The sequence below is a fragment of the Anguilla rostrata genome, chromosome 13 (assembly GCF_018555375.3).
Source record: "Anguilla rostrata isolate EN2019 chromosome 13, ASM1855537v3, whole genome shotgun sequence".
In the NCBI taxonomy this organism is placed as follows: Eukaryota; Metazoa; Chordata; class Actinopteri; order Anguilliformes; family Anguillidae; genus Anguilla; species Anguilla rostrata.
Genome location: NC_057945.1, coordinates 22,967,949 through 22,981,178, shown reverse-complemented (window position 1 = coordinate 22,981,178; position 13,230 = coordinate 22,967,949). Strand labels below are relative to the sequence as shown.

General features: G+C 43.3%; 1 protein-coding gene across 1 annotated transcript; it reads right to left on the bottom strand.

Annotated features, from left to right (window-relative positions):
- Window positions 1-5,446: 5,446 nt before the first annotated feature.
- On the bottom strand, window positions 5,447-12,380 carry alas1 (aminolevulinate, delta-, synthase 1). Its single transcript, XM_064305635.1, has 11 exons — window positions 12,222-12,380; window positions 10,371-10,585; window positions 9,911-10,087; window positions 9,491-9,622; window positions 8,905-9,127; window positions 8,584-8,768; window positions 8,189-8,368; window positions 7,827-7,991; window positions 6,834-7,102; window positions 6,360-6,522; window positions 5,447-5,724 (listed from the first exon to the last, which is right to left on the bottom strand). Exons 2-11 carry the CDS (start codon window positions 10,567-10,569, stop codon window positions 5,564-5,566), a joined length of 1,854 nt encoding a protein of 617 aa, XP_064161705.1. The 5' UTR covers window positions 10,570-10,585; window positions 12,222-12,380; the 3' UTR covers window positions 5,447-5,563.
- Window positions 12,381-13,230: the final 850 nt, after the last annotated feature.

The window sequence follows — 13,230 nt, the reverse complement described above, 5'->3', positions numbered from 1 at the left end:
CTGGAGGAAAGATACGAGAAGGAAACAACTTTGCACGTGTGCAGTGAAAGCCAGTAAGCCGAACAGTGACAAGAGCAGGAGAATGCCTAAGGGGCGTGACGCTCATGTGTGTGTCGCAATACTGGAACTACCAGGCTGCTTTTCACAGACATGTGTTTAATGACTAGAATGGAAAAGGTCATGCAGTTCCTTTGTTTGGTAAATTCTCCCTGCCTGTTTTACTCTTTTCCAATTTGTGTAACTTGTTTTTTTTCTGTGAACCCTAGCTGGATATCAGAGGGTCACTGTTATTTATCATCATATCATCATTTGTGACATTTCTTAAACAAATTATGAAAATGTATGTGCATACAGATAAAGGTAACAATAGACACAAATAGAACTTAAATTACATTACACAAAAATGTAATATTTTGTGATGCAACCAAGGAGGTATACTCCCTGCAATGAAACCACTGCTTTGGAGATATTTGTACTGGGGAAAAAGGCAAGAAGTGATGAACTGATGATCATCACATGATGATAATCATTCACAAATAAATTTCAGGTAGAAACAAAATAACAGAATCTATGTCAAATGAAATTTTCTCTGAAAGTCCAGATGACATTAGCATTGTGTCATTTACAAAGCCTTAAAATGCACTGAAGTTTCAAAATGTTGCGGTTTATTTGGAAATTACCAACACTTCAACTCTGTTGCATCAGGGCAGCTGTGGGAAGTTATTTCTCCAAATTTCTGTCCGAATACTTTAAAGAATAATAATTCTTATTTGAAATTTCCAGAATTCTAAAATAATTATAAAATAAAATAAAGACAATCTTTATTGAATGTGTTGTGTGTGTTATTCAAGATTCCTTGGAATTTGAACACAGAGGCGGGAAGGTCATATAAGCACATTCCATCCTGAGGCCCTTATAACACAATGACAGGAGAGCCCTGATGAGGATCTTTATTAGTTCAGTATTACAGAACACAAAGAAACAGTACAATTGTGAAAGACCTTTCAGGTGAGGAATATTTCAGTGACTTGGTATGCTTTCATGTAGAAAAAAGCTCATGAAGAAGCTCATTGTTTAAAGGACTTATTTCATAAGCTTTCTTCAATTTCAATGTTTCCTTTCCTACTAGGGAGTTTTTACTGCACTTACTGGATTTTTGGGGGTCAGGCCTTGGGCTTGCCCAATTTTTCCAATGCCCTGGTTTTCTGTAAAGTGTTGCAGTTGACTGAATTAGATCAGCATTGAACTCAAAAATGAAGATGTAAAATAACTTCTCTCTAAGTTCTTGTGTTGCAGTGCACACACACACACACACACACACACGCGCGCACACAGGTTTGAAATTCAAACACGACATGTAAACAAAGGAGGAAGTGCCTCTGGAATGCATTTAACTGCATTTGCCTCTTTGCCCTCAAAGCCCATTGCTGATGGCTGAATGTTTTCAAGTCAAGCATGTTAGAAATGCTTGCTGTGCAGCCAAGGTTTAATGGCTTAACCCAGGGGAGAGCGTTGCCTAGGTCTTGAACAGGATGTGTTGCCGTGGATACAAAAATGGGTCAGTGGAATGAAGCTATCTACACACAGAGACCCTTCCACCTGGCAGCTGGCTTGATCAAATCAGATAAATGGTGCAAGTGGCGCACGTAGTCTATTACGTAGTATTAACAGAGCCACTCCCAGAAAGCATAGGGTTACCACTTGCTTTGGTCTTCTTCGGTACAAAGCTTTAAGTCTCTAGAAACGGTCTCTCCAACCTCTGTTAGAACTAAGGCAGGCTCTCTGTGCCTCTGTCAAATGAGGCTGTTATTATGGATTTGGCCTAGCTTCCGTTGTGAGATAGAATCTTTTCAGATTCAGGGCTGACGTATGCATGTAGGTCAGCAGATCAATGTTTCACACAGGTGCACCATTAACAAACTTTTATTCAGTTAAATTCAGGTGGCACGGTAAGCAAAATACATAAGGAACTGGGCTTATACTGTAACTCTGAAGCTGTAGGATTGACTGCAACATCAGTGTTACAATGAATTTGACTAAGAAGCACTGCCGTTATATCCTTAACCAAGGTATTTACTCTGAATTGTTTTACCAAAAGTTTAGCTGTATAAATTAATTGAATGTAAGCCGTGTAAGTCACTCTGGAAATTTGCACCAAATATGTAATTTGGTAAGAGAAATGACACTGTAGCCAACTCCACATTTAAACAAAGCAAGTAACCCACTGATATTCAGCATGCCACCTCTTTTAACCGATCATCTCTCAGTGGACATGTATGCATGGGTTCCCTTTTCATGTAGTGTACAATGGACACATCTGACACATCTGAAATCCCTCTTCCTCTTTCTGGACTGGGGCATATCATCTGAGAGGAGACCTCACATTTCACTTGAAATGAAGCAAGCCTTTGAGAAACAGGGTGTGGGAAATTCACTTAAAATGAAGCAAGGCTTTTTGAGAAGCAAACAATAACGAGAACACTTCTAAAAATGTAGATTTCAACTTTCGGGCCTCAACCATTATATATAGATATATACATAAAGATATTCAAGCAATGGCTTCAATTAAATGTCATAGATTGCATTCAAACTTAAAGTCAATGGAAACCATGAACCTGGTACATTCTGGCCTCTGGCCCCCAGTAGTTTTGATGTTCTGTGTTTCTTTCAGAAGGTAAAGCAATAGAACTTTCAAAGGAGAAAAACTCCAGGGCACCCCAGGTTTGTGTAGAGATAAGATCTGCAACATGACTTAATTGCTCCAAGCATGTTTCCTTTGATATTTGTGGAGGGGAGAACAGATAGAGATAAATCCGACAACCCCTATGAAAGTAGGTCATCTGGTCATTCAATTCCATATCATTTCAAATAGACCTTCTACTGTATTTTGATAGAAATCTAGGCCACTGCGTTTTTGTCGTAAGTAAGGCGATTAGAAATCCAGGTATAATTTTGTCATTGCTTTGTTACAGAGATACATTTATTTCTATTTTCTGTGACTTTCCCCAATGAATATAGGTCACCACAGCTTCATCCCGATATTTTATATACAGTTATTGTTACCAAAAGCAAGCTGCACATGGTTACCTCCATCCACCCTCTTCCAAGTTGTCAGGCAAGACTTAGATTGAAGTTTTTTTTATGAGGAAGCCAAGCTTTTTGTACATAAGGAAGAGTTTGTTATACCAAGTTAAAATTTGCATTTCTTATTAATACTTTTATATTAAACAACAATAAGGAAGCTTAAATTGTGTGTCTTTCTTCCTCGCATATGCCACAATGAAGTAAAGCATTGTGATTAGAGAAAAGTACTAATAAATAAAATTAATTAAAAAAAGGAATACTTCAGAATGATTAGCAGGACACCGAGCATTAAATAAAATGAAAAACAAAAGGGAAGTGCCATAGCTACATTTCATCAAAATTAGGACCTAATGTCACATTTTGCATTTGCTTAACACACCATGTGTCACCCCTGGGAGGGAGAAGCGGCAGTTCCGGGTTTTCACCACAGACACAAAAACAAAAAAACAAACATCTTCGCCCTTTTCCCTCATGAGTTTTGGGCAAATGTAATCAACAAAAACATGAATGACAAAACAAACCAAGCACAGTAAAAGCATTTCATTTCAGCGCCTAAGCTTTTCAGCAAAATCACTTCTACTTTCTGTAAAATAATCTTTCTGCCACACAAACAGACCTGCTCTCTCTCAGCGTATGTGCTCCAGCTCTCAGCCCCATACTGCGGAGGGGGGCACATCTTTAAACACCTGGGCTCATTAGCTAGCACAACCCAGGTGTGTGTGCTCACTCCACCAGGTGTGGCCAGGGGCACCACCAGGGATTTTGGGCCTCATGAAAGATCTCACACTGAGCCTCACCACCTCAGAAAATCCTGTGTTTTAATATTTTTTGAGGGCCCCTGTAAGTTTCCCCCCTCCTTATAATGCCCCTGGATGTTTCAGAGACTAATCTGACTCTATACTGGATAGAGCTCTTCAAGACCAGGCTTGATACAGTGTTAGATAATATCTAATCTGCAGGTAATCAGAGCACTAGGTACAATTTAGTCAGGAAAATGGCGAGTATTGTTGGGCTGAATGACCTGGTCTCATCATTGTTATCTCAGGTGCATAATCCATTATTATTTCAGCAACTAAAAGTTTGGCTTTGTTGGCTGAAATTAACATCAGTATTAAGAACTGGTCATTAAACACCGTGTACATATTTGCCTATAACATGCCAACATTTGAAAAATCCAGCACACTCACACTTCTTATTGTAGACAGTGCATTAAGACAAATACTAAAATGTAGACTTTGCATTGTCTGAAAGATGGTACATGTATGCATTTACAATCCATTTATGGATTCCTGATGCATTATCACTCTTTGGAAGTGATAATGCACCAGGAAGTGGTGAGCTCAGAGATTACCGATTGGTCAATCTATTTCTAAAAGACAGCATTTTAAGTTGCATTTTGCTGGTCTTTGCCATCCATACAACTGTAAGTTTTACTCACTGTTTGTTTAGCAGCTAGTTGATTATAATTAAAAAAGAGAAACAGCATAGGTAGAAGTAGCAGGTTAGTACTGGACAAACAAAAAGGTAGTTCCGATTTGGTGGTTGATTAGTTTCAGGAGTTATAAGTATGTGCGCACAGAAAAAACACAAATTACATTATTACCACAAATAGCAAGAGTATGAAATCAGTGCACAAATATTTTGTCAAAGTTTAGATTTTCACTTTCATTTTATTAGTCAGAACAAAAAATATAAAATGTAGTATTCAGTGTAGCTGGAAAAAGAAAAGTCAACACTAAGCCAGGTGGTTCAGGAAATGTCTATATGTGCTGATTTGCATGAGGGGAGCATTGCACTTCATAAGCATTTTAGAGTGCCTACTGTGAAGCCTAGTAGTGTAGGTATCTTTTTGAAATTACTCTATATAAATATCAAAATATGGCAGCTGATGAATAGAACTATGTCTTCACAAACCTGTGGTTCTGACCTGTGAGTTTCTGTGTACACCCAGAGGTGGATACAGGACTTAATGAAGCCACTAGTTATGCCATAGATGTCCAGGAGGGCAGGTGTCTGCTAGGTTAGTTTCTGCACTCACTCATCCCAATTTTTGATTGGCTAAAGAATTTCATACACATTGTTCTCAACTTAATTAGCTGCTGATTGAAAGGATACCACAAACGCCTGCAAGTGTGGGCTAGAACAGTATGAGGATGAAATATCTTGCAGTGAATGAAAACAAATGAAATACTAGAAAGAAAACTGCATTACAGCCACCACACCTTACAATATTGTAAATTTGTATGCAACATTTTAAAAAAATGTAACAAAATGTGCCCGCCTTTTACTGGAAGTCTGCAGATGACTAAGACAAAACAAATGCAATTTGTTCTTCCTTGCGAGAAAAACACACGGAACAGCATTCTTCCTCTCTGGCATTTATTTCCCATACATACAGTATACATGTAATTTTAAAATAAATAAGTTATGACAGCTGAAAAAAGAAGAGACGGGTGGGCTTGTAGAGGGGGGGTGGGGGTCAGGCGCAGGCGCTGATGGGATGGCTCATCCCGCTGAAGTAGGACTTCTCCCTCTCGCTCATCAGCTCAAAGTGCAGCGGCTGCCGGCAGAAGTTGCACTCGGCGGTGGAGTGGGGCTTCAGCTCCAGGCCCACCTCCTTCCAGGTCTCCACCAGCTTTTCTGTTGGGAGATTCAAATGAAATTAATCACCTGAAGCCTTCAGTTTATCACTTTACCGTATAAACGCTGCACCGTAATGGAAGCCTTGCTTTGTGAGCAAGGCAATGTTTTTTCTGCCCGTTCCAACAAATATTTCACTTACACTTGTGACGCATGCATTAGGTTTCCATTAGTTTTATGGTGGAATGTGACTGAGCAGAGAAATGGTTCCCCCCCCCATTCAGCCTCCTGAGAAGTATCCAGACATCTGCTTATCCCCCACCCTCCATTATCAGCTGCTGCACTAAAACCATTATCTGTAATGAGGGAGGTCCTTCTGTAAACGCGGTTATCTGGTCAGATTTGGTAAGCCTTTGATGGCAGAAATGGTCGCAGAAGTCTTTTGTCTCTAATTTTAAGGGGAAAGGAAAGACTTTTTGGTTTTCTTTCTTTGGGCGAGTGGGTGTGGGGGAATTTGGCTGCCAGGAATCTTGTACAAGCATACATGGCTTTGCCTACATTTCAGTTAATTTGCCTTGGTTGTAATACAATGGTTCAACTGTCTACCATGCCAGACAGAAACTAATTCAAGGTAACTGGAGTACAATGCTCAAATCCTCACAAAACGGCAAAACCTAAAACCTCATGGTACCCACCAACAAAGTAGTTCATCATCTGTGGGGTGTGGTGAGGCGTGGGGGCAATGCGGAGAAGCTCGTCCCCCCGGGCTACAGTAGGGTAGTTGATGGCCTGGACGTAGATGTTGTGCTTACTCATCATGATGTCACACACCAGCGTGTTCTTCGCTGCGTCTGAAACCTGCGGGAGCGAAAGGTAGGGCAAACTGAAACCAGGCACAATGCGCCGCTCCCACGCGGAAGCTCGACACTTAACGACGGCCTCCCCACCGGACCACGCCCAGAAACTACAGCAGTTCACACTTAACCCTGCCTTCACCACAGGACATTCCAAGAAAACAGCAGGTCCACCCACACTCAGCCTAAACACAGGTTATTCACAGCACCTGACCACCCCCCGCCCCTCCCCCGCACACAGCTCAGAGACGACGGAAACCCTACCCCCTACCCCCTACCCCGCATGCAGCCCAGAGTCGGCGACCGTGTACTGACCCTGACTGGAATGATGTGGCTGGGGCAGTGGACCACGGGCAGGCCCGAGTCCATCAGCATCTGGCGCAGCAGCTTGACGTTGCGCTGGTGCTTGCGGCGAAGCGCGCGGCCCTCCTCGCCCTTCAGCGTCTGCACCGACACCTTGGCGCCCGCCAGCAGCATGGGCGGCAGCGAGGTGGTGAAGATGAAGCCGGCGGCGTAGGAGCGCACTGTGTCCACCAGGGCGGCAGTGCTGGCGATGTAGCCTCCCACGCAGCCGAAGGCTTTGCCTGTGACACGCAGGAAACGCTTGCTTTTAAAAACAGACAACGATCCGTTCAAAAAGAGCCAAAAGGCTTTTCAGAGGAGGAGGGCCACAGCTCTCTCACCTTTCCCCTCCCTGATACAAAGTGCATACCTTATTATACATGATACAACATGATCCATGTACAGGGCTAGTATTCATTATGAATGACCCCATCTCTTTTGCGGTTTTCCCTTTTTTAAGCAGCCATGACTTTGAATAACTGCGTAGGAATGGTTTGCTTTTACCCACCATTTTGTTTTATACAATTTGTAATGCACAGCCTGAATGTTACATTTTGTGCACCATTTTATATCATGTAGTGTACTCTAACCCTAAACACGTTGTCAAAAACTTTTTTTAAATTGATATACAACTCAACTAGCGCATCTACACAAATAAGTCATGTCTTCTTTAATATGACGTGGAAGCAGCTGAGCCCTACTGAGGCTTCAACCTTTCACAGAGGCAAAATGCCAGTTAAACAGAAGTGTTTCCTAGCAACAGGTGAACAGCCTCTGTTCCCCGTTTGCCTCTGGCCGCATTAAGTTACAATGCCAGAACTGGCCCATTTTCTTTCAGGCAGGAATCTTGTTACAGCGCACAAAGCATTCAGACCCACAAACAACCATCAGAAAGAAATGACATTATTCCAGAGCTTGAATACCTGTTAACCATGAATGGCCCCCGGCGCATGCGAGCCTCCTTACCGAGAGTCCCAGAGATGATGTCCATCTTCTGCATGACTCCGTCGCGGTCTCCGATCCCACCTCCCCTGGGTCCATACAGGCCAACCGCGTGCACCTCGTCCACAAATGTGATGGCGCCAAATTCATGGGCTACGTCACACATCTCCTCCAGCGGGCACACAGCACCTTCAGCAGAAGAGCTCACTTAAGCGCCTATTCAAAGGGCTCACAAAACCCATTTCTCACGGTCGCACGACCTTACAAAACAACAACGCCATTGTACAACAGGGGCGCTGAAAATTCGCGGCGGCTTCTCTGACACACTACACCACGTTTCAAATAACCGCACCACAAAACCCCTCAGAAACCAAGGCCCTGCTCACCATCCATGGAGTGCACGGTCTCGAAGGCCACGATCTTCGGAGCTGAAGGATTAGACTTCTGCAGCAGCTCTCGTAGGTGATTGGCGTCATTGTGACGGAAGACAAACTTGCTGGCGCCACTGTTTCTGATGCCCATGATCATTGAGGCGTGGTTCCCGGCATCGGAGTAAATCTCACAGCCTGTGCAAACACAAGTACCACTTCAGAAAATAACGTTTGTTCCCCCACTCACCCTCACATGGACACACACACACACACTTCTGAGAAGTGGTAGAAGGCTGATTACCATCAACACTGTTCAAAGGACTCAGAGATGTATCCCCCCACCCCCCCAAGGACTAACACTGAAACCCAGCTTTAAATCTGGGTTTCCCCACACTGTGTGAAGATATTACCTGGCAGCATCTTGGCCAAGGTGAAGAGGGTGGAGTCATTTGCCACAAAGCAGGAAGTGAAGAGCAGTGCTGCGTCCTTGTTGTGCAGGTCTGCTAGCTCGTGCTCCAGGTCCACGTGAAACTTGCTGGTCCCGGAGATGTTCCGCGTGCCCCCGGCTCCGGATCCGTGCTTCCGTAAAGTGTCCCTGCAGGGAAAAAGACATTCCCGTCAGAACGTCACATGCAACAGGCACCCGGATCAGAAGCTTCAAGGCACCCCCCCCCCCCCCCACGCCCCTTTCCTTTTTAAACCATATTCACGCGCACACACAAAGCACTCACATTATAGTGCGGATGACCCGCGGGTGGCGGCTCATGCCCAGGTAGTCGTTGCTGCACCAAACGGACACGTCGCGCTTGGTAGTGAGCGTTTCCGTGTAGTCATCCGCCATGGGGAAGGTGGTCGCCCGCCTGTTCACAGTTTTAAACACACGGTATGTGTGGTCGTTCTTTTTGGCTTCGATCTTCTTCTCAAAGAACTTGTCGTAGTGGAAGTTTGAAATTGCTGCAAGAGAGAAACAAGAACCTTCAACTGCAATTCATTTCTTGTTGGAAACCCAGTCATTCGATATCAAAAGCTTATACGGAGAATTAACTGCAGCATCAATATCTACCACTAGATATAGTGGAAGGAATATACTTTTAAATAAATACAAAAATTTTATGGCTGTTAAATAAAAAATATTTTACAAAATGTCAATCTGATGTTCAAGAATTCTGTAAATTAACCATGTATTGTACTGGGAGATTTAAACACTGCACTGCATCCTTGGTTTAATGTGCAAGTCAACTGCACAGTACTGAACAATGCCTTAAAAGGGTGAAAATGGTTGTTAGATACATATACTGAGACCATTGCAGGACTTACATTTGGGCATGTTCTCCTGCAGCAGATGAGACACCCTGGTGGGGCGCTGCTGCAGGAGCTTCTTCAGGAGGTTGTTGGGGTCCTCCCCGTCAGCCTTGGTGACATTGACCATAGGGGGGGTCACAGGGCGCTCTGCGTGAAAGCACAGGATCAGTCATGGCTGCAGCACATAAACGGTCAGCTTTGCTAAGGACAATGCTTGATGACCGATACGTCCAAAGCACTGGGGGTGGGCTCAGTTCCATTTCAATTCATGCAAATTGGAAAACCACCCATAATGTTCTACTAGCACTGCCATTTTCCAAATACTGACTCAAAATTCAATTTATTACCAAAAAATAGGAATGGAATTAGCCCAAACTCTCATACAGACATAGATGTAGTCAGAAAGAGGTACGGAAGAGGAACGGGTTGGTCTACCTTTGCGAAGAGCATCCATCTCCTGGACATCCTCCTGCAGCTCCAAACTGGCCTGCCGCACCACGCTGCTGTTCTTCTGCCCCATCTCTGCCACCAGGAAGGGGCACTTAGAGGCCACGGCCTGGCCTGCAGGGGGCATGGGGTGCCCAGGGGGCATCTTTGGCAATCCTTTGGGGCCTGAAATTAAATCAACATCCAATGAGGACAACAGCACAAAAACACAGAGGACCCATTACCATCACAAAGTACAAGCGGGTCCCCAGGGAGCGATGATCTACTTAGGGTCTTCTGCTCTTAATCATTCAATGAGTCTAGTACATTTATCTGACATGCATATGCATGAGCTCTGGCTGCGGACTGCGCGTGTGTTGCGGGTGGAAAATGTTTGGTTGGAAGAAAAGCTGGGGTGCCATCCAGGCCTTGAGGCACGCTCGCCTGGTAAAGAGGGCATGGGACTCACCCTCACTGGTGGAGCTAGTGTCTTCAGCCTTCTGGCAGCTAGAGGAGGAGGAGGACAGGGCCCGGGCGAAAGGCCTGGAGGCCAGATCCATCATCACGGGGCACTTCTGCGCGTACACCACCAGGGACTTGCGAGCCTGCTGCAGAAAGGCCTGGGGCACGCGGGACAGGAACGGGCAGCGTCGAATGATGGTGTCCATTGTTGATTGTCCAAATCTGAAACCAATTACATCACCCCAAGTGATTAACTGATGTAAAATATATGCTTTTTTTGGCACATCAGATAAAGCCCCATAACTGGTGAAATATACCTAGCTGGTCTCTAGGTATTAAGCAAAGTAACTTATGAATGATCAGATCCATAACTGCTTAACAAAGAAACGTTTGATTTCATGGGCGAGAGCTCTCAAAAGACATGACCTCGGCGGAAATCAAAGCAGTAGACAGTAGAGGGCGTTGCCTTTCCATATTAATGATATGTACGTCATATGCTCAGAGTGCTTCCTATATTGAAAGGTAAAATTAACGTAAGATTTCACGTAAATCCGAAAGCAAATAAACTGTGGATTTCTTTGCCCCAACACCCCGCCCCCGGAGGGATAGTGCCCTTGGCGACCGCCTATGCTTAGAGCCTCCCCTGAAACTAGTTTACTGGCACACAAGTTCCCTAGACATTGCTGGATCTGATTATGTTGATATGTAACTTGATGCGGAAACAAGTCTCGCGAACCCAAAACAGAGCTCACTTTGCATGGCAGCTTTAACTTAAGCAAGTGCAGAAACAATAGATAATGATCAAGAATAATGTTCCTCATCACTTGCAATACCGTTCCCGATCGAGCTCGTGCTCGCATTTAAAAAGGGTCAAGTTAGGTCGCAAGAATGGCAGACGTCCATTCTGAAACTACGTCACATGTAACAGGTCACACCAGGTTACACAATATACAGTATAGCTAGTCATTTTATTCGTTTACAGTTAGTTAGCCAGTAAAAGTATAGGAACATTACCGTAAACCGCGTAAGCGAAAAAAGAATCTAGCGTTAGCTAGACAACGTTAAGCCTAAACTAGATTGTAGTCAGATGGCTTGCACACGGTAAGTGTTGGGAAAATAATGCGTTCACTAACGTTAGTCAATGTTAACCAAGTATTAAATAACGTTAGCTAAATGTTATATACCATTATACACATAAAACCCTAGACTGAAATGGCCAGATTGGAACAGCCGATTATGTTAACAAGCAGCATAACGTTACCAACGTGAATTAACGAGCTACGCGTTACAGCAAACACACTTCACCGAGGCTAACAGTTATGAATAATTTATCTACGTATAAAAATGTATTTAAAAATACTAGACTAACAAGGCTAGCAAGACAAGTTCATAGCTTTCGTTAGTTTAATTCAGTAATGCTAAAGTTAACCGTTACATAGCAACGCGGTGGTCTGGTTAAGCACGCTTTTTCACTTGACTAACGTTAGCTCACCCCGAGTTGGCTAGTCTAACCCATCTAAAAACTGCAGTGCCTGAACCGGCAACTTGGCTAACACTGTCGTCATCACCGACAGGAGCCGGTGAATCGTTAGCCAAACTTGCTAACGTTAGAAAGAAATAATCTATCCGATACAGATCATTTACAACAATCAACTTTGTGACCACAACTAGCAAACTACTTGCTATAATACCTTACAAATGAACGGTTTTTCTAATAGCTCGCATATGCTTGCTAAGCATAGCTAAGCATTACAAGTTGCTAACGAATTGACCATTTCCACGTTACGGGAACTTGCTAAAGCTTACTTAACTAGCATTTTAGCGAGACCAATCGCGTTAACCTGATTTTCTTCCTTACCTCGTGATCCACTTGTGACAACTTCAGAGTGGATGTGGTGTGCCAAAGTGAATCTAAAGTGCTTTTTACGGGCAAACTTCCACTACGTTACTGATGTTCACCGTTATCCTTCACTGAGGACGAACGAAAGGACAAGCCCAATGCAGTCAGTTTTAAACGATCGACGCCTTACATAGTCTCGCGAGAAATGTGGACCTACGTCAATTCCCACTCAGCTTCCTTGTTTTCTCTCGAAGTAACAGGAAAAAAATATTTTACCCTGGGTTTTCAAGTCAGCAGGTAATCTTGACATTTTTTTTATTGAAAAAACTAAAACCCGATAGATAATGAAACTAAATAATGAAATTTTATCACATTTATTACCCCTTTTTGTTTATATTTGTATTTATTTTTGTTTTCCTATTCAGTCGTTGTTTATATTAATTACATTATTGAGATGCCGTCATCTTGAAGAAGTATTTTCATCAAAATATTTAATGACATAGTACGTTGTGTTAATTTAAAAAAAATACTTTGCTTCCATAACAGAAAATAAGATATAGGCTACCCTTCCACCTAATGTCTATCCCCAGTTCTCAACAGCAGAAGTCCTGGTACCTGTGCATTTTGATAATGTATTTCTGGATCTCCACATTGCTTGTACTGGGGCAGACATACCATTGCTCTAAAGATTGTGGGCAGTCCCCTTCACCATAGTGTCCAAGGATGCTAACTTTAGAGTTTTGTCAGTTCTGGCCTGCCGGTGGTGGAATGAGCTTCCCACTGCAGTCAGGATAGCAGATAGATACCCTGCCCATGATTTCACACATAGGCCTACTCAGTGGGTCTACATGATGTTTGAAAAAGTCCATTAATTTTTTTTTTTTTTTGGCCAAGCGGAATCGATAACGTTTCAGAAAATGTATTTTAAAAGATTTAATTCAATCTTCTACTGGAACTTTTGCCGTTTATTGAGGGTGTGACTGAAAATGTCGGTGCCGCTGACTATATTCGGTGCCGTTCGATTGAG